Source organism: Lampris incognitus, chromosome 18, assembly GCF_029633865.1.
Source record: "Lampris incognitus isolate fLamInc1 chromosome 18, fLamInc1.hap2, whole genome shotgun sequence".
Lineage (NCBI taxonomy): Eukaryota > Metazoa > Chordata > Actinopteri > Lampriformes > Lampridae > Lampris > Lampris incognitus.
In genome coordinates this window covers 29,394,391-29,419,918 of record NC_079228.1, presented here as the reverse complement: position 1 = coordinate 29,419,918, position 25,528 = coordinate 29,394,391, and the positions used below count along the sequence as shown (strand labels likewise).

The 25,528-nt window shown below is 42.0% G+C and overlaps 4 protein-coding genes and 1 non-coding gene across 7 annotated transcripts; all 5 read left to right on the top strand.

The window, feature by feature from the left end:
• The first annotated feature begins 202 nt into the window (after positions 1–202).
• Positions 203–1,826, top strand: LOC130129074 (extracellular matrix protein 1-like). The gene is made up of 4 exons (XM_056298870.1): positions 203–354; positions 521–777; positions 1,121–1,328; positions 1,545–1,826. Exons 1-3 carry the CDS (start codon positions 282–284, stop codon positions 1,322–1,324), a joined length of 534 nt encoding a protein of 177 aa, XP_056154845.1. The 5' UTR covers positions 203–281; the 3' UTR covers positions 1,325–1,328; positions 1,545–1,826.
• A 1,161-nt stretch (positions 1,827–2,987) lies between these two features.
• On the top strand, positions 2,988–10,341 carry LOC130128591 (phosphatidylinositol 4-phosphate 5-kinase type-1 alpha-like). 2 transcript variants are annotated; one of them, XM_056298236.1, is made up of 17 exons: positions 2,988–3,126; positions 3,876–4,042; positions 4,317–4,358; positions 4,599–4,648; positions 4,826–4,909; positions 5,276–5,406; positions 5,603–5,720; positions 6,057–6,209; positions 6,421–6,720; positions 6,960–7,168; positions 7,529–7,612; positions 7,792–7,840; positions 7,934–8,018; positions 8,100–8,273; positions 8,419–8,638; positions 9,053–9,140; positions 9,241–10,341. In XM_056298236.1, the coding sequence occupies exons 2-17, from the start codon at positions 3,994–3,996 to the stop codon at positions 9,244–9,246; spliced, it is 1,842 nt and encodes a 613-aa protein (XP_056154211.1). In that variant the 5' UTR covers positions 2,988–3,126; positions 3,876–3,993; the 3' UTR covers positions 9,247–10,341. The 2 variants fall into 2 exon arrangements, with proteins under 2 accessions (XP_056154211.1, XP_056154212.1); XM_056298237.1 differs by lacking the exon at positions 4,317–4,358.
• A 1,846-nt stretch (positions 10,342–12,187) lies between these two features.
• On the top strand, positions 12,188–16,138 carry psmd4a (proteasome 26S subunit ubiquitin receptor, non-ATPase 4a). 2 transcript variants are annotated; one of them, XM_056298491.1, is made up of 10 exons: positions 12,188–12,230; positions 12,972–13,112; positions 13,279–13,393; positions 13,567–13,653; positions 13,923–13,991; positions 14,212–14,427; positions 14,789–14,897; positions 15,015–15,146; positions 15,272–15,324; positions 15,481–16,138. In XM_056298491.1, the coding sequence occupies exons 1-10, from the start codon at positions 12,205–12,207 to the stop codon at positions 15,649–15,651; spliced, it is 1,119 nt and encodes a 372-aa protein (XP_056154466.1). In that variant the 5' UTR covers positions 12,188–12,204; the 3' UTR covers positions 15,652–16,138. The 2 variants fall into 2 exon arrangements, with proteins under 2 accessions (XP_056154466.1, XP_056154467.1); XM_056298492.1 differs by lacking the exon at positions 13,923–13,991.
• Positions 16,139–16,444: 306 nt separating this feature from the next.
• znf687b (zinc finger protein 687b) lies at positions 16,445–24,600 on the top strand. The gene is made up of 10 exons (XM_056298468.1): positions 16,445–16,473; positions 17,228–19,606; positions 19,859–20,154; positions 20,354–20,538; positions 20,782–20,958; positions 21,138–21,300; positions 21,820–22,170; positions 22,746–22,846; positions 23,547–23,634; positions 23,995–24,600. The coding sequence occupies exons 2-10, from the start codon at positions 17,242–17,244 to the stop codon at positions 24,598–24,600; spliced, it is 4,332 nt and encodes a 1,443-aa protein (XP_056154443.1). The 5' UTR covers positions 16,445–16,473; positions 17,228–17,241.
• On the top strand, positions 21,413–21,544 carry LOC130129436 (small nucleolar RNA SNORA13). The gene has a single exon (XR_008812041.1). It is a non-coding gene; the product is annotated as a small nucleolar RNA SNORA13 (small nucleolar RNA).
• Positions 24,601–25,528: the final 928 nt, after the last annotated feature.

Below are 25,528 nucleotides of genomic sequence, written 5' to 3'. Positions count from 1 at the left end.
AGCTGGGGTAAAGGATTTGCACATTGCACACACAAACACATATCGCTAAACCACAACAACACTTGATGTTACTCCTCACAGTTTCTAACACCCCCCCCCCCCATCCCACCTATTGCCCCCTGGGTATCTCTTTTCCACTTCCAGTCATTGCACGCCCACAGATGCACACCCCCTGGTTTAATATAAGCAGGCTGAGGTTCCAAATCGATACGACTTTGATAGACTGCGTGAAGAAAAGTCTGCTTCTTTTAATTTCAACTCCACTCGCTTCATATAAAACCATGATTTGGACCGGAGGTATCACAGGCCTTTGGATGCTTGCACTGCTGGCTCTTGACGGTGCAAACTACGGGGGTATTGTATCACATATCTGGATGATGGATTTGTGCAACTGTGTGCATTCATGAAGTTGTCTCTGTGTCCTTTTTAAACAGGATTTTGGCGCCATTTTAAAGCGGTTACCCTCTGCGTAGCTTTACACGGCAATAACGTCTCTTAAACTGCTTGACCATCTCCGCAGAGACAAGACCGAACTCTCTCAACGAGCCTGATGTTCCGTTCCCCCCTGCGCGACCCACAGCTGAGAATCTTGCTGCCATATGCCAGCATGGTCAGGGTCGCCCCAGATACCCGCCGCGCTATTTCCCCAGGACCGGGGTCAGCCACTTCGTGCGACGCGGAGACGCCGTCAACCGCCTGGAGTCGTGGTACGGTGCGTGCTGCGGCGAGCAAACTGCGCAAGAAAACAGCGCGGTGCTCTGCTGTGCCCAACAAGCGGTGAGGCCACCTGCGTTCGTCACGATTGTTTGTGCGCTCACATGAGTGTGTAGGGGAGAGAGAGAGAGAGAGAGAGAGAGAGAGAGAGAGAGAGAGAGAGAGAGAGAGAGAGAGAGAGAGAGAGAGAGAGAGAGAGAGAGAGAGAGAGAGAGAGAGAGAGAGAGAGAGAGAGAGAGAGAGAGAGAGAGAGGAAGGACTAAACAGGGTGAGAAAGTGTGCATGTATGTGTGTACGTGTTTCTGTGCGTTTGTCTGTGTGCAACAGCGAGAGAGAGAGAGAGAGAGAGAGAGAGAGAGAGAGAGAGAGAGAGAGCGACTTGTGTCTTTGTGTTTCTCTCCCACAGTGGAAACAGGCTCTTTCCCAGTTCTGTGTGGAGGAGCTTTCTACCAAGACTGTCGCGTACGAGTGCTGTGACGAGAGAGGAGAGGCACGGTGGACGTGCTTCAACAGTGAGCTGCCTAACCCGATGTACAACCCAACACCAGGCTACACTGCCCCTGCAGTCCTCGAAGAACTCGGGTTCGCCTTCAAACCAAGTGCTTGCTAAAAAGGTGAACAGCAGCACAGCGTGATTTACAGATTAAAAACTAGCGGTTTTCCAACCCTAGGTGCAATTTTCCCGCAGCCCGTCTAAAGCGTACAAACAAATAAATCTGCAAAATGTGTCAAACGTGAGATAATGATGTGCAAAAAGAAGAAGAAAGCCACTTTATTTTTTGTCATTGTACAGGTTATAATGACATTTGTTCTCCGCATTTAACCCATAGGAGCAGCGCAGCTGCAGCACCCGGGCACCAACTCAGTTCTTCTTTCCATTGCCTAAATGAATAAATGCAATAAATCACACCTGCAGGTTTTATTTTGGCTCTTCTGTTATGTATATGAAACAGGTAGTCAATTTTGCCTGACAACTCTACATTTTGATACTGCTTTGTTCCATTTAATAGTTTGTATAACACTTTGAAATGTGTATTTTTTTCACTGAAAGTTATCTGCCCACAGTTCACCTTTTTCAACGTTTCGCATTACATTTGCAAATAAAGATGCCTTTGAAGAAAATCACATTCCTCTTGGTATTTATTTTCAGTGCAGTCCTGCTAAAATGACCCCCACCCACCACACACACGTCCACTGTTTCTTTTAAGAGTTGGTTATAATACGGGTAATGCAGTTAAAAGCAATGCATTTTCCAAGTGATATTGGTTAATTTGTTTACAGACTGGTACCAAATCTATTAAAGGTCGAAATTACACACCATTTAAATCAAGTCAGTGACTACAGTATTACGTATAGCTTCATATTACAGGTTAAAATAACTCAACAGTGTATGCACACTACTTAAGAAAACTGGGGATGCAGCTTTCTTCAACTACACCCTTAACCCCCCCCCCAAAAAAATCAGAGGTGGGTTCAGAAGGCTTCTTCAAATGAAAGCCTAAAACATATATTTTTAATCTAGCTTTTAATTAGATCCACCTTATAGCCTCTGATTTGCACTACCTCATTCTTGATACATTTTGTCATTTTACATCCATCTATTTGTTGTAAATTTTCACTTTTATTAACTTACCTGTTTTTAAATTGTTTTTAAATTTCATTCTCTATTGTTGACTGACTAAGGCACTTTTAAACTATATTTGTTTGTATTTTGTGACCCCTTAAAGAAAAAAAAGTAAACTTTAGACATGTTTTTAAGGATACATGAGTACACCAACTTCGGGGCACTTATAAGTTTACTGTTATCAACAATGAATTTTCGAAGTGTAAAAAATATTAATTAAGTCAAAGCTTCATTTAATATAAAAGTATCGACATTTTGTTTAATTAGCCTAAAAAGTATTTAAAAAGTCTGAAAGTACAAGTTAAATTTAAATATACTATTCTTAAATTTGCCTTTTGTGAGAAGCCTACAACAAAAGCAAAATAAAAGTATACTTGCCCATTTTAAGAGAAATACTAAGCAACATTTTTTCCAAGGGAGTTTTAATTTGACTTGGTTTTTTTTTGAATATGAAGCAGTCTGAGCTGAAAATCCCGGTATACATAAAATGTATTATTACTTTTGTTGTTATTATTGTTATCATTATTATTACACCACTTGACTCCACTCCACCAGGATGAAGTTCTCGGGTTTTCCCTGCTAACTGCTAACCCGCAGCTATGTCAGCTACTTCCGGTTCTCCTCCCGGTTGGTTAGTTCAGTGGAAAAAGAGAAACAGGGTATGAGAAAATTGTGCTTGCTTTGCATTTTAATTTGTTCTGAATGCGATGCCACAAACGCGACTTTAAAGAGAGTGATTATACCAAAAAATAAAGAAAAAATCGACAACACGAGGAGATGCCCTGCTAGTGAGTCGACCGGTTTATTTGTGTTGTTACCTTAACTATACCAAAGTAGCTAGGTTAATGTTAACTAATGTAAGCTAGGCTGATGTAAAGTTTGGCTTTGTTTTGCTGAGATCGTAGCGTGGTGAGTTCGACGGCTATTGAAATTAGCTAGCGTTGATACTATCGAGGAGTGTTGTTGATGTCTTGTCTAGCCTTAGCTAGTTTACTTTTTGTTCAGCAGACTTTAAAACTGAAACTATCATCATTAATGGCTATCTGTCTTGGGGATCAGCGTCAACTAGCTAAACCGGTAACTTCACCTAACGTACAACTGGCAAGCCCCTACATCAGGTAACAGCCAACGTGGCTGTTATTGACATCCTTTGAATCAGAATCACTTTATTCGCCAAATGTAGAGGAGACACCCGGATACGACTTGGCAGTCAGCGCAAGAGCATAAAGTCGCGAATTTAACAAGCTACAACTTAGGTACAAGACAGCAACAACAATTGAAGTTGTCTCATTCTACCACATGGATGACTCAGTGCACTGGCTAGGCCTTTATTAGGAAGGCGTAGAACAGATTGTACATATTTGTGGTGGCAAGAAAGCATGACTAGATAAGTACTGGGAATTTTTACAGAGTAAATTGGCTAGGTTAAAACAAACAGTACAGTAACAGTCTGGCAAATTCGAGGGGTTTGCACCATGAAATCTTCTAGTGTCCCTGCTATGAGTTAATTTGTACTCCAATTCTCTTGTTTTCACAGGTCAGACATGTTTAGCTGCTCAGGCAGGGAAAGCTGACAACATTTGATGTCCAAGAGTCAGCTGGTCAGGGTCTGGATAGAAACCCACCATTGATAAACCAGTCCGTGTGGTTTCAGAATGGCCACAGCTGGAACAGAGCCCCCAGGGCCAGCGGACACCATTGGTAGTAAGTAAACAAACCACCATGTGGTGAAACTTCAACAGTAAAAAAAAGAAGTGAATTGTTATGTTAAAGTGCATCATAACCAATCTGGAGGTGCATAACTTTTTTAAGAGAAATAATCTTAAGTATTTTTTTTTTAATTTAGCATCATATTAAATTAAAAAGCCTGAGTTACTGATATCTATGATAATTTTTTTACGGATATTACTTGGTCTTGTATGAACTCACGCACAATAGTAAGCATACTTGTTGAATCCCTCTCATGCTACCGCAAAAGACCTGCAGAGTCAGTTCTGGAGGAGACTCTCTTCTCGCAAAGGTACTGAATGAGGTGTGTCTGCATGCTTGTAGGAAAGCTCAGCTGTGGTCTCTGCTCTCAACATTAATGAACTATGCAGGCCGTCTATTTTCAAACTAGATTATTTTCTAATGAGAGACTATCCAGCTGAGATGAACTTTTAGCTGATATGAATGCATGCAGTGTATAATTTGCAAGAATCAGCTGTCCTGTGTATTCCCTAGGTTGACTATATGTTTCCTTCCTTATTCATTATCATAGGGACTCTTTCCACAGACTCAACTGGAACTCGGAAAATTACTTTTAGTGAGGTATGAACTGACAAAATGTTTGTAATCAGAAATTTCCACAGAATTATGACATATTTCCTTTGTTCCTTTCTTGTTTGTGCAATGGGTTATGTCACTTAGTGCTGCAGATGTGAACAGTGATGTGCAAGTTTTAATTTCTCCTAATAAATGTCTGTCCTGCCATTCTTCTGCTGACAGGGTCCAGGCACTACATCACAGACCATGAAAAAAACAATAGGACATCGTGGGATTGATCCCACTGGGGAGACCACATACAAAAAGGTGGGAGATAATAGATGAGTCATTGAACAAAACACATAAGCCTAATAATACTCACACCATTCTTAAGTTTTTGACAAACCGAGATGTTTATCAATAAAGCGTAAGAATCATTCTCCATGTTTGTACTGAGGATGGTATAATAAGTTGTCTATAAAGGACCAGAGTCCAATAAAGCTTGAGGTTATTTATGGTTAGTAAGTTGATTGCAAAATGTAAGCACTGTTGTGATTAACAGCTATGTGATGGTATTCCCCAGCTGAGAACAAGTCATGGCTATTTTAATATTTACCATATATGAAATATTTCCCCTGTGGTTGTGTGGTTACAGTGCTTACATTTCTCCTTCCCTTGTCTTTTCTCCTCAAGACAACATCATCAACCCTGAAAAGTGCGATCCAGTTAGGCATTGCCTACACGGTTGGGAGCTTAAGCCAGAAACCTGAGAGAGATGTGCTAATGCAGGACTTTGAAGTGGTAGAAAGCATCTTTTTCCCCAGGTGGGTAATTTGATAATCAAGAAATGTGAAAAAAGTAAAAATAAACGCTAGTTTGAAAGATGATCAGACAGGCATTTGGTTGTTCTATCCCTTAATATCTGCTCTGGGACATTAAAGATGAGGTTTTTTTTTTATTATATATATCCATCATCGATGTGACCCTTTCCTCTGTCTTTTTCTGTCATGTATTTGTCAGTGAGGGTAGTAACCTGACCCCAGCCCACCACTACAGTGACTTCAGATTCAAGACATATGCGCCAATTGCCTTCCGATACTTCAGGGAGATGTTCGAGATCCGGCCTGATGACTACCTTGTATATTCTCTTACTCCATATTACCTTTGTCCCCATTATAACATATAGCTAAAAGTATCACCAAAAACCTTTGAAACAGGGAAGGAAGTGGCAATCTTGTTTCAACTTGAATGACAACAATGACCTATGTAAATAATGTGAAAAAACGGGAACAGGAAATAATGTGAAATAATGGATTTTTGTGACACTCTAGAGGAAGAACTGTCATCATGCTCATTGAAACCATAATACTTTTTTAACATTGTTATATATATGTGTAATTGGATAGCACTGTTTTCTGGTTTGATTTTGTTATCACATTTCTTACCTCTGCATTGTGATCTGAATTCTTTGCAGAATTCTCTCTGTAATGAACCGCTAATTGAGCTGTCTAACTCGGGAGCCAGTGGATCTCTGTTTTACCTCTCCAGTGATGATGAGTTTATCATGAAGACAGTGCAGCACAAAGAGGCAGAGTTTTTGCAGAAATTACTTCCTGGTTATTTCATGGTAAGAGGCTATGTGTAGCTTTAGGTGCGAAATGGTATCTACACTGAAAACGTGTAGGTGATTTGCGACATATTTTTCTTATTTCAAATTACTTTGGTCACTCATACAGATTTGCTCTTTTGTACATGATTAAGGCTTTCTTCTGATCTGAACACTGTCAATAGACTTGAAGAGACCATCTTTCGTTTTCCTGTTCTCTACTCTCTTCTAGAATTTGAATCAGAACAAGCGCACCTTATTACCGAAGTTTTATGGACTCTACTGCATCCAAGCAGGGGGAAAGAACATCCGCATTGTAGTTATGAACAATTTGCTCCCCTCTGCTATGCGAATGCACCTCAAGTATGACCTAAAGGGGTCCACCTGCAAGCGACAAGCCTCAGCCAAGGAGAGAGAGAAGGCCTTTCCCACGTACAAGGACCTGGATTTTATGCAGGACATGCCTGATGGCCTGCTGCTAGATGCTGACAAGTATAATGCTCTTTGCAAGACCATACAGAGAGAGTGCCTGGTAAGAAACATGGAGAACTGAGTTTGTCTATCTAAACATGAGACTAAAAGTGTCCTTTTGTAAAATGCAGTTTAGTTATACCTAGCTAAGGGTTTATCATGAACATAACAATAATCCACTGGCACAGGAAAGTCTACTTCCATCTTTTCTTCTACATTATCTGTGTTCTCTGAGGTATTCATTCACTTTTCATGCAGTTACAGAACTTACAGTTCTCACGCACATGTGCTTCAATTCAGCTGTTGCAGAGCTTTAAGATAATGGACTATAGCCTTCTGGTGGGGATACACAATGTGGAACAGGCCATTCGGGAGCAGGCCAGCGAAGAGGCAGTGGCAGGCGCACAGGACCAAAGGAAGCCGCAAGGCCAAAAGTCCTTGTACAGCACTGCCATAGAAGCCATCCAGGGAGAGGCGAGTGGAATGGGATCGCTGGATACAGACGATCAGTGAGTCATCTTGAGACTTGATTCCAGTTTTATGTTTTAGCCATCTTGCTGACGGTCCTTTCTAAAGTTACTCTGAAAGAATACAGCAGTAAAATAAGCATACATTCCTAGAAGACAAAAACCAAAAACTACCGTTAGTAAGAGGTGCAAGGGTCAGAGCTGTAGTGGCATCACAATGTTCCTGGTGACCCTAGAATTCTCATATACAAAATAGGTTTAATGGGTAGAAATGAATAAAGTTCAACATCACTACGCTGGACATTGGGTTTATTATCAAAGTTAAATTATTTTCTGTCTGTTGATATGCTGAGTTGTTCTGATGAAACAGATGATTTTTTGTTGTCTCAACTTGTCCTTCAGAATGGGAGGTATTCCAGCACGAAATACTAAAGGGGAGAGGCTGCTGTTGTACATCGGCATCATTGACATTTTGCAGTCCTATAGGTAAATAACAGTTAGTCATTTTTTGATCTCCTTTTAATAGCCATAATAGCCACAGTGAAAACGGCAAAGTGGGTCTCTATGTAATGTTTGTGTAGCAAATGTATGTTATTATGTCAAATAGAACACTTTGAATCATATAAGTAGCCCCTCTGTACCTCAGGCTCCATATTTGTGTTTAGATTTGTTAAGAAGCTGGAACACTCTTGGAAAGCTTTGCTCCATGATGGGGTAAGTTTTTTTCACCACCTGCCCACTAAAACATTGTTTTGAAAAGCTGGAATTGGGTGCAAGCATGCCTAAAATCATCCCTTCTCTTTCCAGGATACTGTATCTGTACACAGACCAGGCTTCTATGCTGAACGCTTTCAGAAATTCATGTGCAATACAGTCTTCAGGAAGCTCCCATGTAAGGATAAATCCATACATGCTAGAGTGTGAGTGCCTCTCTGTTTCGCTTCTTATTCACAACATTTCCTTTTCTCTGCAGTGAAGACCTCCCCATCTAAGAAGAGCCGTGCAGTGACCCAGGGTGGTCTGCGAAAGGTTAACATAGCAGGACCTGGATCCTCTCCACCAACCCAGGCCAGTGGGACTACTACTCAGCCTGTCATCCAGCATTCCATCAGCAGTGAGGCTGAAACAGACACTGAAGGAGACAGCGGTGAGAATGAGGAGATTTTAGATTGAGTTCCATTTAAAAATATTTGTTGTTATTACAGAAGGTTAAGTTCATGTGCATGTTCCAGCATGTGTTTCACCTTATTTTCCTAAACACATCAGCCTTTTTCTCCCTTCTTTCCACTCAGTCACGCAGTCAGGTCGTCCCGACTTGCTCCCAAAGACCTCAGCGCACAGTGATGTCATCGGTAACTCGGTTGAAACCACCCTCTGCACCACCTCCTTGGATAGCTCTGGGCTTGCTCCAACAAACAAGCCTTCTCCTCTCTCCCTGGACACTTGCAAGTCAGTGGGAGAGGATGTGCACAAGTCATCTAGCACAGACCAGACGTCAAGCACTCCCAAGAGGTAAGAGGGAGAGTACACATGAAGAGTAACACTCTAAAATGAGATGCCCTCCACTTTGAAAAATATTAGGCGTCTTTCAAAAAGTTTCAAAACTAAACTGAATTTTAGTAAATTATGTCCTTGGTGGATAGATACGGCTATCACTTCTATTTTATAGATACTGAAATATACAGCACATTTAGGGCTAGCACCTTTGTTTTGTATATACCAAACAAAAAACTAATTTTTATTTATTTATTTATTCAAATGGGATTCTTGTAGAGGTTTTTCCATCGAAAAAATATCACATTTTTCAGTTTTGTTTGTCATTTTATTTAGTTTGTAAACAGATTTTTTAGCAGTTATCTCAAATAGTGTTGTAAAAAGTTCTTACAATTGTTTTATTGTTTTTCTTTTCTCCTATTTTCTTTTCAGAGTCGAATGTGAGACTTTTGAGGAATGTATTGGTGCTGAGGACATTATCTCCCTTGATGACATAATTCCACCCACAAGCAAATGTAATGTGAGTATTTAGAAGACCTTGTCTTTGAATCTGAATTGGCTGACTGATTTTTCTTCATGCTGTGTAATGATCTGATCAACTTCACTGTCTCTTTTTTTAGATGTAGTAATGACTGAAAGTGAGTTGGACTCACATTAAGCGAAGAAAAACCGAAGCTGAAAGATGGTATGCGCTTAGAAGGGCTGTTATAGCTGACCATGGTGTGATTCAGTGGTAAAAAAAAAAAAAAGGAAAAAAATGGAAATAGGGAAAATACAGTGGTGTACTGTATCTGAGAGACCATGTGAGATTTGGTGTGGCACTGTTGCTGTTTTTTGGACCATATTTGGACCATGGACCATATTTTCTAATTTCATTGAGAATGACCACTGTAATTAGAAATTTGCAAACTGTGGATGAGACTTAGTAGAATAAACATGTGGATGTCTGCTTCATGAAGGTTATAAGACAGCTCTGTAAGCTGACACTTCTGGTTAATAGAGGACAGGTTAATTATTTCAGTGGTTAGAAACACTCTGCTCTTCATCTCAGAAGTATATTTGTGTCAGGAAAACTCTTGATACTGACTCAATAAGGCAAGCCAACAGCAGCTATAATAAAGTAGAACGTGACATCAATATGATACCTATGAGCAAGCAATATGAATATGATATCAATGAACAAACTCTTTCCACTGTAGCCAAATTCCAAGGCAAGACTGTTTACCTTTGGTGAATCTGTCTTTCTTTGTGTAATATGTTTTGCCAGAGATTTTTGTGATTCACAATTGTCTCTGTTATTACTATTTCACTATCATACAGAAGCCCATACTGCTATGTTTATTATGTTTATAGCTGGTATTCAAACTTTGATGCTTTAGTACATATCAGATTATTGGGATATTTTGGAAGAACAAAGTGCACATTTTCTTGAAGTTGTACTTTAATACAGATATAGTTGTAGTTAGACTTCATTTCCACTGAGCTTACAGTGAATGAAAATGATGCTGGAAAGACAGGAATGTGCAGTGTATTTTAGGATGTGTGCACTCCAGCTTGTGTTGCTTTTTTCAGACTCCTCTCTGAGGGACCCTGTATTTGCTATTTTTAAAACTGTGAAATGGAATTGTTATTTCTCAACTTCAGGTTTGATAGGAGATGTGCACAGAGTTAATTATTAATATCACAGAAAGTTGAATCAGTTCATCTGGATACAGTGTTTATTGGGAAAAATGTTTCATCACTCATCTAAGGGACCTCTTCAGTCTCAACTGACTGCAGGTATCCCCACCCTTATAAACAGCACAGTTGCATAACGACCGAACCAACGATCAATTTCATATGCAACTGTGCTGTTTATAAAGGTGCGGATACTTGCAGTCAGTTGAGACTGAAGAGATCACTTACATGAGTGATGAAACGTTCCTCTCAATAAATGTTGTGTCCAGATGAACTGATTCAACTTTCTGTGATTTCCTTACATGGATTATTGAGCATGCATCAAAACATTAATTATTCATATTTATGTACTGTAAGATCGGATGAGAATTTCAGCCTCATTGTGTGACCGATTTAACTGGTATATTATCACGTGTGACCGAAGAACCAGTATGCAGATGAGGACTGCAAGATGACGACAGGCATTTACTGTTGACCTGAACTTTCTCCTAATATTACCTTTGTTTTCAGTAGAAAAAAATGGTGATGGCTGCCTTGTGTGTAAAGATAGAAAACCAATGCCTTTTACTTAAAATCTAAACTTGAATTGGTAGACAATAGGTGTGGAAATTGTAGGTTGTAAAATTCAGTGCCGTTCAAGTTTGTTTTTGCCCTCAAACAAACATACAGTATTTCAAGTTGATATTTAGGTCACTTTAACAGGAGTACGTGTTGTTTTGTAATTTGGTATTTGAAGGCCCTGTACACAGAGATGATCCCGACTCTCCAATTTGTTTCAAGTTAGAACAACGAGAGCCTGACTACACATTTAAATTATATAGATAGGCTGTTATACTATGCAATACAGTTCATAGTTTGCACCATGTATGCACGAATTAATGAACTGTGCAATATTATCTAAGTAGGCTTCACATTTCATTTATCAGTTGATCTGAAAAGGTCTTCAGCGTTAAAAGTTTTTAAACAAGTATGATTTGACTGTTTTCTAAATCTTAAAAATGGATTTTATACTGTTGGTTTATATCAAACTGCCATACAATGATTTGTCCAGTTTTAAAGAGGAAACGTGCTACATTACATAAACTCAAATGACTTCAATACACTCAGCTTATGAACCAAGTATGTAAATAGTTATATTTATTAGGCAGCTGTTTTATATTTATTCTGTCTTCAGAAATATTTGCTGCACTGAGGTGATGCTATAAAATAAATAGGATTGAGATTTGGACATTCCCCTGGAGAGACCTGTAACTAGTACCTGGACATTTTGAAACTTCAAGCTTTCCCTTTTTTCACTGCTGACTTTATTTTTACTCATAACACATATAAAGTCTGCCTGTATATTTTTCTATTCACTGCCTTACATTATTGTTCACTTGACTTTGAACTATGTAATTCTGTGTACATCTGTATAAAGGAATCACAGCAATGCCTTTTCACGGGATACAGTTTGCCCCATTTTCTGTGTTATGTTCTTCAAGGGCTGGAAAACTTTTCATGTTGTAAATAACAAAAAAAACAAAAAAAATTGACTTGTGTGATAATATATTGTGTGTTGTAGATATTTTTCCCCAATTCAAATACACGGTAAAGGTAAGTCGTATCATATCATATCATATTAATATTATATGATATCATATCATATATTATGATAGGCTCCAGCGACCCTGAGAGCAGGATAAGCGGTTTGGATAATGGATGGATATTATATTATAGTTCCATTATTATTATTATTATTAGTTTTTTTTATGGATTAAATGAAAAGGTTTGAAGTTTCCTTCGTGACTGGTATATGTAGTTGAAATTTTTATCCAATCACATGTTGTTTTGCTCACCCCGGATACTCGTCTTGTCCAATAGACACTGAGCTTTAAAGATTACGACGGAAGCAACAAGAAGTTTTCAAAATGGTGCTTGAAAGCACTATGGTCTGGTAGGTGACAAATTCCTTTTGTTCTCTTATCTGTTGAAAAACAGTAAGTGTCGTACTTAGTGGCAAGAGATAACTACACCATTATACAGTTCGGGGGCTTACATTTAAAAAAAAACCCTGAGTTGGATAGATACCGGATCACGAAAGGTTGGCTAGCTAGCATAGGTTTAGCATCATCACCCCGCTGCTGCGAGTGGCTGAGTCATTGTCGCCTAATATGTTGGAACAGAGTTTGATTAACCGTATCACTAATGATAATATCATTAAAGCTTTTAGCAATAATACGGTGGCATTAATCGAAATCGTTAGTTGACAATTCCGCTGTTGTGATTCTTTTGACCGCAAACACCGGTTGACATGACAATCGCCGAAACCTAACGTTAGCAGTGTTAGCTTTAGCTTCGGTGCTAACGTTCCTTTCTGTCAATCAACACAGAACAAAGTGAAATAACTATAATATCCCTGGGAATAGGAATGGCTTGGGACTGTCTTTCGCTGCCCGTTTTATGTTGATTCGTTGATCGGGATGACATAATCATACATTCTTTTATTTGATGCCATATTTGATTTGGAGTTTAGGCGATTTGCTCTGCTGTACCAGCTGTACCAGCTGGTCCATTATGGTCAAATACAGATGATCCACATGTGTGGCCAACGGACAGCTAAGTCCTATCTGCTTTGCTGAGGAAAGTGGTCAAACCAGAATCGGTCACACATTTACCTAGTGTCTTTTGCCCTCAGTGTGGACAACAGTGAGTACATGAGAAATGGGGACTTCCTACCCACGAGGCTACAAGCACAACAAGATGCTGTCAACATTGTCTGCCATTCTAAAACGCGCAGCAACCCAGAGAACAATGTGGGCCTCATCACAATGGCAAAGTAAGTTTTTCTGTGATATTTAAAGTATATTATTTCTAAGTGACAGTTCTTATAACATTGACTCATTTTCTGTCAGGAGTTGTGCTTTCAAAATGGTTTTGCTGATGAGATGAATGTCCACGTTTAAATGCTCAAATGTTGGATCTTGGATGATGTTTGACTACAGCAACTGTGAGGTCCTGACCACATTGACCCCAGATACTGGCCGCATTCTGTCTAAACTTCATGCTGTTCAGCCCCGTGGCAAGATCTCATTCTGTACAGGCATCAGAGTGGCTCATGTGAGTGACACTGTGATTGCTTATTTTGATCTGTGATTTTAAACATGAAAGAATCAATCCTATGACTCACATCGTGGGTGAACTGGAGGATCTGGTTTCCATGCTGACTTTTATATTGACTGGAATTCCATCATAGATATTGTTTCATCTGTTTACTCTCCTTTGCTGTGCAGCTGGCCCTAAAACACAGACAGGGAAAAAACCACAAAATGAGAATCATTGCCTTTGTGGGAAGTCCTGTGGAAGACAATGAGAAAGATGTGAGTTTGCTTCATATTTTTCATATTTTTGTATTATAGTCAATAATATCTGGAACACAGTACTTACTATATGTAGGGATGTAACACATTTTGCAAAAGTCCAAAAAAACAAAACAAACATTTCTATCATCTATTTATCATGCATAAGGAAGTGAACAAGTTTTATTGCTGATAGTGGTTGTAAATCTTTTGAACTGTCCAGTCCTGTTTCAATCTCGCTACATCTTAATGCCACTCTCTGCTTCTCTCCCAACCTGTAATCCGTACAGCTTGTTAAATTGTCAAAGCGCTTGAAAAAAGAGAAGGTGAATGTCGATATCATTAACTTTGGAGAAGAGGTGAGAAATCATATGTTCTTCTTCCATTGTACTCTTAATAGAGCGCAGCGCAGTAAATTTAAGCTTAATATGCAACATCAGTTTTTTTTTTGTTAACTGAAATTCTGGTTATATCTGGCTGGTTTCATGCTTATTAGAAGTATAATGTCATTTTAAATGATCACTATGTCAATTTGCCCTCACTTTCTGTATTCACTCTTCCTCTTGTGTTCTTATTAAGGAGGTGAACACAGAGAAGCTGACTTCCTTCATTAACACTCTCAATGGTAAGGAGGGCACAGGCTCACACCTGGTCACTGTCCCTCCAGGACCTAGCCTTGCAGATGCCCTTCTCTCATCTCCCATCTTAGCTGGTGAGGGAGGCTCCATGATGGGTCTGGGTGCCAGCGACTTTGAGTTTGGTGTGGATCCCAGTGCTGATCCAGAGCTTGCCTTGGTAAGGTGATATAAATAAGAGACCATCATTTTGATAAGGTGCTAACCATTTTAAAGGAAGCACTAGGATCCAACAGCTAAACATTTCTGCAAAAATAGTCACCAGAAAGTAAAATTGAAGGGGTACTTTACCATGAGATAACCACATTTGACAAAACCGCCCCAAAGCTGTTCCCCAAAAATATCAGTGTCTCGTATAGTCTTTGCCCCACTAAGTAGTACCACACAGGAAAGACAGTGTCTTTTCCTGTTTTCCCACATTTTAACAAAAACTATTTAAAGTATTCTGATTGTAACACATGGCATCTTTTTTGAATGGAATACTTGAGTTCTGACTGTACTGCATGTCTGCACTCCCCCAGGCTTTGCGTGTGTCCATGGAAGAGCAGAGACAGAGGCAAGAGGAGGAGGCCCGCAGAGCTGCTGCTGCCTCTGCCGCCGAGGCAGGCATGCCGACTCCCACTGCAGATGGTAAGAACAGGGTGTGAGGATCAGTGATGGCACTGAGTTTGTATATATGGGTTTGGGATTTGCTAACGTACCTTTTGCTTGCCTAGGGTTTAATTTTGGATTTTTTTGTTCCGACAGAGTCAGAAGAGGCCTTGCTGAAGATGTCAGTGTCTCAACCTGAGACGGGTGCAGCAGTGCTTCCTGACTTCAGTAGCATGACGGAGGAGGAGCAGATAGCCTACGCAATGCAGATGTCGCTTGCAGGAGGAGGTGAGCTATGAAGTTATTCTTAATGCTTTTTTTACCATTTGTATTCAAACTTACATTCTTGATTACATTGTAAGTGTTAAGTGTTATTTGCCATGATTCTTTTCCATTCTGTAACCTGTGATTAGAGTATGGCGATATGGACACAGGAGCTCCCATGGACACTGCAGAATCAGCCAAGGTGAGTCATCCACACCACACTATCTGTGAAATAAAGTGGTTAACCCAAGAATCGTGATTTACAATTTTTAGTACAGTGCTACACAACAGCAGTTTTCTTGGTGTTCACCTTGTCAAAGCCATAGTCTTATTGTTTTTACCCTTTGTTGTTGGTCAGGAAGAAGATGATTATGATGTGATGCAAGACCCAGAGTTCCTCCAGAGTGTTTTGGAGAACCTGCCAGGTGTGGACCCCAACAATGAGGCAATCCGCAATGCCATGGGCTCTCTGGCCTCTCAGACAGGGAGCAAGCCAGATGGCAAAAAGGATGAGGAGAAGAAGAAATGACGAGACAGAGACAAAACAGTCAAGCAGAGTTGGACAGCAGATATGGAATTGGACAAACAAACCGTTGCAGACTAATACAGGATTACCTTAATACAAGAGGAGGTTGACGTTGCATCACCTGACTGACCCAGCACCTGCATGACAACATTAAGACTGATATTTACTATCATCCTCACTTTGGAAGATACTCAAAAGAACCAATAAGTGAAATCAAAATGATTAGAGTACTGAATTACCATTTAGAGTGTTGTAAGATTTTAACTGCTCAGTAACAATGGTTTTCATTGATATTGTACGGGATAACACGGGCTTACTCTTGACCTGCCTTTTGCCCTCCTTACTCTGCAATTTAATACATTGTTTAATTACTGATTGAGATATCAATGACTTGGAAATTGGTTTGTATTGTGATGACAGGTTCTTACACCAAACATTTAGCTGTTCTCCTGTCATGTATTTTTTTGTTTTCTTTTGCAATAAAGATATGTGGATTATTAAATCCTTTATTGTCACCTTTTTCGGTGTGCATTATAGTCATGGAAATCGGAATAGTGTGGGATGTGATGACCGTTACAAAATCACCATGGTTTTTTTTCTTTTCGATGCAGTCACAACCATTGTTGAGTAGCCAGTTAAAAATGTCCTCAACATGTCTATGTACTTTTTCACTCCTGGGGGAAAAAATAGTCTTTTTGTGTGCAGCAGCTGTAAAGGTTTTTCTAGTGTCAAAATAAACTGATAGGATCTGTGATGGTCACGTGACGGGAAGCGCAGCATTTTCGGCTGAAAACGAGCTAGGATAGTCGGGAATCGCATATTCAGGTAAACAACCAAAATACCTACAATATTAAATGAGAATCCCCGACCCACCTGTCCTCTACTGTGACATCGTCGACACTGCGATCAATTCTTTGATGTTACTGTGAAACCATATCTCAGCAAATCGCTTTGATTGCATTTAATGGCGTACGCTAGTTGGTTAGCTAAATGACCCCCTCGCTACCTTGGCTGGAGCTCAGCGGCCAGCTAGCCAAGCCTCAGCCGTGAATGCACAGCTCAAAATAAGCTAAGTACGCCGCGACGAGCCGCCGTCGCAGTTCATCCTCTGAACAGCTCCCCACGTTCGCATTGCTGTGGGTGTGCGAACAAAGCGTCACAAAATAGTTTTTAACGCCCAGAGCAAATAAATGCCGAAGAAGAATGAAGTGTAATGTTTTACACTGGGTGAACGCTAGCCCGTTGGTAGCGCGCTAGCTAGCTAACGTTGACGGTAGTTGGGGCTATTATTGCCAGGACAGGCTCCTGTTAGCTTCTCAGAGAGGGCGCTAGCCCGCTGTGTCTTGTCACTATTTTGCGCAGCCGGTTTTGACGGCAGAACCTCACGTACTTGTCAAAATCTTATTCGTCACCATTACAACCTGACCGGTTTTATGCGGATTCGGAGATTTCGCAATATTATAGTTTTCAAGCTATGTTTATAGTTAGATACAGAAATGTATATAACAACAGAAAGGGATTATTTCCAGTGTGCCACTTTTTTCCATCCTCTAATTTGTGTGATGTTCTAAATTTGCAGGATTTAATCCCGGTATGGGGGACATGAAGACCCCAGATTTTGATGACCTACTGGCAGCTTTTGACATTCCTGACATCGATGCCAAAGAGGCCATCCAGTCTGCCCCTGATGAGGCCGAGGGTCCCCATGGATCCACTGGTGCTCCTCTGGGGAAGCCAGACAGTGTGGTGGGTGTTGGGCCATCATTGAGACCACCAAGCCCCTCTGATCCCCAGGCTGACACCTCTATTGTCAGTGTCATTGTGAAGAATAAAGTACGTCTTGAGACTGTGGATGGAGGGGATGGAGATGCAGACCAGGATCCCATTGATGTAATTACTGGGGTGGACATGGGTCCTCGGCTTGGGGCCTGTGCCCCTGGTTTGGCTGAATCCGAGGCTCTCAATCACAATGGCTTTGGGGCATCTGGTGTTTCCACACCATTACCTCTTAGCCAGGCCCAGTCCAATGGGGCGCCGTGGTCAGTGAACACCCCTAAAGTGTCTTCAGAAGGTGGACTAGTTGGTGCTGGAGTAACTAAATCTCACAAGCAGGGTGCTAACATTTTCAATAGACTTAAACCTCTGATTGCACAGGGGTCAGGAGACCCTGTTGGCCGGGCCAGGAAGATGCAACTCTTGCAGCAACAGCAGGATGCAGGCCAAGAGAGGGCAGATGGGGTCAAACCCTCACTGCCTTTGTCTTCCTCTTTATCAGCTGTGTCTTCTTCCCTAGCTGCAGGAGGGTCTGTTGGTCTGGCCTCGCCTTTCTTTCCACCTTCCAAGCCTCTACTTCCCACACCAACTTCTGCTCCCTCCTCACACCCATCACATTCATCTCAGCCTTTCAATGGCGCGCCTAAGCCTGGCCCTGCCGGATTTCAGCCCGAGGAATCAGAGGAAGATGATTCTGACCCAGATATGGGGGGGCCGCTGGTGATCCAGGAGAGCCCGGACTCACCCACTCACACTCCTCCCCAGCTGAGCCGTCGATACAAGTCTGTTGGTGCAGACTCTGTGTCTACTCAGCCAACATCCTCCACTGCAGTTCACCCCAAACCAGGGGACACTCCTTCAGGAGCCAGCCTGACTTCATCAACCCCCCAGTCCGGCTCCACAGAGAGTCCCACCCTGGAGGACAGGAATTCAGAGCACGTTATAGAGGAGAGAGACTCGCCAGAGAGTCCTGAGCCGGAGATGCCCAAATCAACTGCTCAGGTCACAGCCAAAAGGTGCCCCAGCCCCGCAGTTGCCTCTACCCCACCGCCATCAGACCTGCGTGAACCAAAGGAGGAGGAAGAAGAAATGGAAGTTGGGAATGGGATTGATAGGGTAGTTGATGGCAAATCAGATATGGACAAGGGAGAGAGTGCAAGAACAGGTGAGGAAAAGATGGAGTTAGACGTTAGTAAGCTGAAACCCCCCTCCTCTGAAGGAGGAGGAAGTAGCACACCAGCGACTACAGCTACTGGGGCTCCATCCCGGCCATTAAAAGTCAGAATAAAAACCATCAAAACTTCTACAGGTGGAATCACCAGAACTGTCACTAGAGTGGCACCCAAAGCTGGCACTGCTGCAGGGAAAGGTTTGGACCCTAAAGCTCAAACTGGGGGACGTAGGGTCCTAACAAATAAGACACAAAAGATTGAGGCTTCCCCTGGTCATATGACTGCAACATCCCAGCAGCAAAAAGTCAAGGCCCTCAATGCTTTACCAGTTTCAACACTAGCAGCAAGTAGCGTCATGCTAGCTGCGGCTACTAAAGTCCAAAACAAAATGGCTGCATCTGACAAGGCTAAGGTTTCTGCCACTGCTGTAAGTATCACTAAATCTGCTGCCCTGCCTGTGACTCCCGCTGTGGCTTCCTCTCCCAAGTTCTCTGTGGCTGCTGGTGGGATCAGTGTGCGTACTGCCACAACTAAAACAGCTAATGGAGGCAGTGGTACCATCATCGCTAGCTCCCTCCAACCAAATAAGCCTGCTTCCATAGTTAACAGTACAGGTGCTGTAATTTCTCGCACTCAGTCCAGCCTGGTGGAAGCTTTCAATAAAATCCTGAACAGTAAGAACCTGTTGCCCAGCTATAAGCCTGACCTCTCCGCTCCTCCGCCCCCAGAGTGGGGGCTCCCACTCCCTGCCACAGGGTATCGCTGCCTGGAGTGTGGAGACGCCTTTGCTCTGGAGCGCAGCCTAGCTCGTCACTATGACCGGCGGTCGCTCCGCATTGAGGTGACCTGCAACCATTGCGCTAAAAGGCTGGCTTTCTTCAACAAGTGCAGTCTGCTGCTGCATGCCAGGGAGCATAAGGAGCGCGGGCTGGTCATGCAGTGCTCTCATCTGGTCATGAGACCTGTCACTGTAGAGCAGATGATTGGACAGCAGGAGACCACACCCATTGGCGGTAAGAAAATTCTATAGGGAGTGTGTTCTGTTTACTCTGTTGAACATAGAAAATATTGCTCAAATCATTTTTTTCATGTTGGAAGCCAAGTTATACTAGTATCACAAAAGGTTTTCTATCATGCAGCATTTCATAAAAAACATCATAAAGCCAATAAGTAATATAGCCAACATAGTCAATCATCCATTCGTGAATCATCTCCATTGATCATCTCTGTTTGTGTTCTCTGGTTTCCATCCCCTGGCTGACCAGGCATGCTCTCCTCTTCAACCTCCTCTCCTCCAGTCTCCTCCCCTTCCACCACATCTGGGGCACCTGCCGTTTCTGCCAACTGCAGTCCAATGAAGGACACCACCTCCCCAGCTGCGCCTCAGCCCAAACCGGTTCGCCGCACGCCTCAGGGCCCCCAAGCACTGATGCCCCTGCCCTGCAAGAAGGCAGAGGTTCTGCAATACAACAATTTCAAATGTCAGGAGTGCCAAGTGCAGTTCTCTGGCAAGGCTGAACTGGTCACCCACTTTCAGCAGATCAGACCAGCCCCAAATTCAGTGAGTCTTGTTGATGAGAGCACAGTGTGTCTCCTGCTACTGTTTTTTCCTTCCTCTGTCTTGAAATGCCAATGGTCACTACTATTTAAAATTGAAAGTGTTTTAAGCTCACAATACTTGCAAGGCTTCGCATGACTTATATGTTTTGTAAGTCCATGTGTTTTGCATGGTTTGACTTCACTTTTTGTCTTTTTTTCAGACATGTACCCAGTGCTCCCCTCCCATGATGCTGCCTAACTCATGTGCTGTGTCTGCCCACCAGAGGATCCATAAGCACCGAGCCCCACATGTCTGTCCAGAGTGTGGTGGTGTCGCCCAGCAGGCCAGCTTCCAAACCCATTTGGAAGAGGCTTGTCTACACTTTGCCAGACGGATTGGTTACAGGTTTAGAAAGGCTTCTCAAAACTTCTTAAAAATGATGCCTTGAAGGCTACATGAATGTTATAGCTAAGTCAAGTGTGTTACAAGTCTGAATATTTCCAAAGGTGTTTGAAAGTCAAGGACTCATCATATTCATAGATTTTAAATTTCCAGGATAATGCACTGAATTTAAACTGAAAGAGGATTCACGATGATTTAACTGGAGAAAGTTGCCCGTAATGACGTGTAATTTTGTGTTCTGTTAAGATGCTCAAGCTGCCAGGTGGTGTTCGGAGGGTTGAACTCTATCAAGTCCCATATCCAGACCGCCCACTGCGAGGTCTTCCATAAGTGCCCCAGCTGCCCCATGGCCTTCAAGTCTTCCCCCAGTGCCCAGGGCCACATCAGTACCCAGCATCCCACACTCACTGGAGGACAGGCCAAGTATGCACCCTGCAGCTACCAAGCAGTACATGTCATAATATATGATCACTTTACAAAGCCTTTTTTGGTCCACATGATTACAGGCCTTCTCTCTGAACACATTAACCCTCTGCTCAAATTTGGTCATTGATTCCTGAAATTTGAACACTCTTTGCACCTTTTTTCATGTCCATTTGCAGAATGATCTTCAAATGTGTGATGTGTGATACGGTTTTTACCCAAAAAACCTTGCTGTACATGCACTTTGACACTCACTTGGCCAAGCAGAAAGTGCACGTTTTCAAGTGCCCGGATTGCACCAAGCTCTATGCTCAGAAAGGTTCCATGATGGAGCATATTAAGGTTTGTTTTTTGAATGGAATGAATATTTTTAGAGAGATGGTAAAATGTAAAAATAAATATCTGTAGCCATTTAATGTACTTATTGTAAGCTGCCAATCATGATTAAACCCTTTGCCTTTATGTATTGCCCATTCATTGCTTGCAATAATGAATGTGGTGTCAACAAAGGCATAGAAAATGCTTGAGTCGGCCTTAGCAAGGTCCCTCTGGTTACCTTGTTCTAGGTTCAACTCCTAGTACAAAAGATATTCTAGTAATGCAAATGATTCTTTGGTTATCTTTTTATGAGCCAATTGCAGCATCTTAAAACAAGAAATAACTGTCATTGTCAAAAATGCACTAGGAGAAAAAAATCTTGTAAAATTAATCCAAATCATTAACAAATACATCATGCCAAAATTATTTCTACTGTTTTGCCATTTGAAAAAAATTGCTATTTATAAGTATTTGATGTGTCAGAATTGTTTGTCTGTCTGTTGTTGCCACATTTATAAGTTTTTTTCTTTTCGCCTTGCTCAGACTGCTCACAGAGGCTTGTCAGCCAAACAGGAGGCTCAGGCAGAACCCCCTGCCCCTGTAACAACCACAGGTAACCCCTCTGCTCCATCTGGTACCAAGTCGAAACCTTCAGGGAAGACTGACAACTCTGACGGAGAAGACTGGGGGCGGGATCAGGAGGAGGAGGAGGAGGAAGAAGATGATGATGATGATGATGGTGATGAGGACTATGAAGCTCCGGGGAATCTCTCCAGCTCAGTGGAGGGTAGCAGCCATCCCACCACAGCTACGGAGTGGACCTGCCCCCAGTGTCAGGCCACATTCACTGATAATGAAGATTATCTCAGTCATGTGAAGATGGAACATGGAAAGGTGTTACATGCTTTTTAACAATCCCACATATTCGTTGAGATGGGTATAGCCAGGACAGAAAACCTTTTGCATCCACTTCCCAAATTGTTCGGTGGTTTCCAAGTATCACCAGTCTTCCTGAAATGTTTAACCGGCTAATTTGCGTTCTAAGAATGGAACATAGCCTCCAAATAATAGTTGGTTTCCGCCAAAGCAGCTATTAGGCTAGACAAACTTTACCAGCAACATATAATTAATTTACCAGAATTTCCTGATGACTTGTACTAATGTCTCAGCTTGATCATAGCACAGATCAGAGATTCCTCTTGCTTTCCAACATTGTTTAAATCAGAGACATTGCATTTTTCCAACATCTTTTCTTTTTCCCCAATGTGTGTGTGTGTGTGTGTCTGTCTGTCTGTCTGTCTGTCTGTCTGTCTGTCTCTCTCTCTCTCTCTCTCTCTCTCTCTCTCTCTCTCTCTCTCTCTCTCTCTCTCTCTCTCTCTCTCTCTCTCTCTCTCTCTCTCTCTCTCTCTCTCTCTCTCTCTCTCTCTCTCTCTCTCTCTCTCTGTCTCCCTCTGTCTCCGGCTGTGAAGTTCCCATGTCGTATTTGTGGTGGAACATTCAGCACCTCATCCAGCTTGAGGCGTCATGAGCGTGTCATCCACGAGGGCAACAAGAGAGTCTTCCATTGCCAGTGAGTCACTTTTGGTTTCACCAAGTAAAACTTCTGGAGTTTCTTAGACATACTAGTCTTTGAATGAAAAAAAAGAAGAGAAAAAAGTTTTTTTTTTAAAAAAATATTTGAGGTCTTTAGTTGTGACGGTCATCTTCGTTAATACTTTCTAGACACTACTTTTTCTAGAATGGCTTATAGCTGCAACCCTGAAAATTGTTATTTTTAACTTAATACCTTTAGAAACCATGGCAAATACAGTAGTCTTTTAGCAATCATAATCCTGGAGGTCAGTTCAAATGAATTAATCACTATGTGTTGTGTCAGCACCTTCCCCACCACTGCTATATCTGCTTGTTAGAGACAACAACTTCACACTCTGCAAGTGCCCTGCTTCTGCATTATTCCACATTTCGCTGCTATGGTTAAGACTTAAAACATTATGCGCAGTTGAATTTTTTCAGGGTTTTTCCTACCTGATATTAACAATTGAAATGTGCAACTCCAAAAGCATTTTTCTTTTTTGTGGATATTTGTGGATTAGCTGTTGTCTTAAATCTGCTAGAGATGAAGTATCAAAAGACATTAGTCTGCATGTAAATCTTCAGGTTGTGGCATTAACCTCAGTGATGACTGTTGATTATTGTGACTCATCGCAATCTTTGAATACTTATCAAGCAAACAATGTATGTACATATTTGTGTGCAAAATTATTTTGCAGGTATTGCACAGAAGGCAAGCGCACCTTCAGCAGTCGATTCTTATTGGATAAACATATTCGGCTCCATCACAGAACAACTGACGGACAGGTTAGTCAAGACATGGTGGCGATTACTTTGTAGAAGTCACATACTGTCAGATTCTTTAACATAGCTGGAAGTCGTCATAGACAGAAATCTGAATATCTGAATAGTGAAATTAAATATTAATTTAACTGATGAATTGGCTGAAGATTTAAGATTTATTTATGTAGCAACAGATCTTATATTTGTCAGTTCTTTATAATGTTGCAATTATTAAAATAATAATTATTACAATAATAAGAATAATATATGAAGCATAGCTGGACAGGAGTGGTGACTGATTCAATTCCACAGTGAAATCATGCTTAGATTTTCTTGTTTTCTTCCACGTTTCCTTGTCATATTTTCCTTTTTTCTCTCCTACAGGGTCCACCTCAGACCCGGAAGCGTTCAGCAGCAGGAGCAGACGGTCCAGGCAGCTCCTCAGAACAAGACGGGGAGGGCGGTCCCCCCGGAGGGAGAGCAGGAGACGAGGACGAAAACAACCCAGATGATGGTGAAGATGGTGGTGGCCCGGCCAAAAGGACCCGGGGATCCATGCTGTCCACTGCACCGGTGCCCTCAGAACCTGAGGAGGAGGAAAACCTTTTCCGCTGCGTCCCCTGTGGCTTCTCTACTGAGGATGGTGCGGAGTTCCAGCGCCACATCCCCCAGCACCGGGCGGATACGGCCTCCTTCCAGTGTCTGCAATGTGGCGTTTGCTTTGCGTCGGCTGGCTCACTGGGCCGGCACCGCTTCATCACCCACCGTGTGCGGGACCCCCAGGGCGATGCCGACCGTGGTGTCCAGCGCATCCCGGCCTCGCCAGATGGCTCGCCCTCTCCCTCCCCCCTGGGCCAGGGAGAGGAGGGAGAGGGAAACCTGAGCTGCAAGGTGTGCGGCCGGCGCTTTGACAAGGCCACGGACCTCAACACCCACTTCAGGACCCACGGCATGGCCTTCATCACCGCCCACAAGACGGACAAGCCCTAATGGGGGTGGGATGGGTTGGGGACCTCTTGAGACGAACAAAGAATCAAGGGTTACATGCCTGACAGAAAGAGAGGCTGTAGAAAATTCCTTCTTAAGATGAATGTTGACACGAATGAAGAGAGCTGCTCCGGATCTTCTGTGCAGTGTTTTTGGGTTTTTTTTTCTTGTTTTTTTTTTTTTTACAGCCACCATAAGCTCTGTGTTTTTACTTATCTTTGGCACCTCTCTGTGCGACTGTAATTGCATGTTCGTTATACTGGTCACTAAACTGAACACAGCAGTTTCAAGACTCAAGCAGAATGGCTCACAAATGATCCCCCCTGAGCAAAATGTCTCCATTGGCCATTCTGTCAATCTTGTCTTGTCTTTACATTATGATCGCTCTGACTTTGCACTGACTGTAGCTACCTACCTGTCTCTTTGTGTTATATATTTCCTTATATACATCGCCCACTGTGTTCTTATATTGCAGGACTGATACTTTTATATGGCACTCATTATTTTAAGTCCTTGCTTTGAATTGTCCAACTCATTCCCTCTCTCCCACTGTATGAAGGAGGACTCCTCTCACTGACGTAGCTCCAACATCATCAGCACTATTACTGTATCAAAGGCTGATTTGTACTGTTCTCTAAATCTGTGCAAGTCTATCTAAAACACATCTAAATCCTAAAGGGTTGTGTGGAAAGAATTTCAAACACTGATTTTTATGTTGCAACAATATTGTAATATTTATTTATATAAAAGGCATTTCGGCTGTCGGTGTTCGTGTGGGTTGGTTGCATCACATCTTACTACTGGATGCAGCAGTAGAAGTAGTGACTTCTAAATGCAGCAGAGAGATTGTGTAAATCTCTTAAAGCATTTCATTAGGAGAGGAGGTTACTGGTTAACTGTAACCTATGTAGTGTGAATGACATGTGATGTT

Bases quoted from the DNA above. Each gene is read 5' to 3' on its own strand.
- LOC130129074 (XM_056298870.1), top strand. From the start codon at position 282: ATGATTTGGACCGGAGGTATCACAGGCCTTTGGATGCTTGCACTGCTG. The intron at 355-520 runs GTATTGTATCAC...CCATCTCCGCAG, and splicing joins TGACGGTGCAAACTACGGGG to AGACAAGACCGAACTCTCTC. The intron at 778-1,120 runs GTGAGGCCACCT...TCTCTCCCACAG, and splicing joins TCTGCTGTGCCCAACAAGCG to TGGAAACAGGCTCTTTCCCA.
- LOC130128591 (XM_056298236.1), top strand. From the start codon at position 3,994: ATGGCCACAGCTGGAACAGAGCCCCCAGGGCCAGCGGACACCATTGGT. The intron at 5,407-5,602 runs GTGGGTAATTTG...TGTATTTGTCAG, and splicing joins GAAAGCATCTTTTTCCCCAG to TGAGGGTAGTAACCTGACCC. The intron at 8,639-9,052 runs GTAAGAGGGAGA...TTTTCTTTTCAG, and splicing joins ACGTCAAGCACTCCCAAGAG to AGTCGAATGTGAGACTTTTG.
- psmd4a (XM_056298491.1), top strand. From the start codon at position 12,205: ATGGTGCTTGAAAGCACTATGGTCTG. The intron at 12,231-12,971 runs GTAGGTGACAAA...TTTTGCCCTCAG, and splicing joins CTTGAAAGCACTATGGTCTG to TGTGGACAACAGTGAGTACA. The intron at 13,654-13,922 runs GTGAGTTTGCTT...TAATCCGTACAG, and splicing joins TGGAAGACAATGAGAAAGAT to CTTGTTAAATTGTCAAAGCG.
- znf687b (XM_056298468.1), top strand. From the start codon at position 17,242: ATGGGGGACATGAAGACCCCAGATTTTGATGACCTACTGGCAGCTTTT. The intron at 22,171-22,745 runs GTGTTACATGCT...CCGGCTGTGAAG, and splicing joins TGAAGATGGAACATGGAAAG to TTCCCATGTCGTATTTGTGG. The intron at 22,847-23,546 runs GTGAGTCACTTT...ATTATTTTGCAG, and splicing joins AAGAGAGTCTTCCATTGCCA to GTATTGCACAGAAGGCAAGC.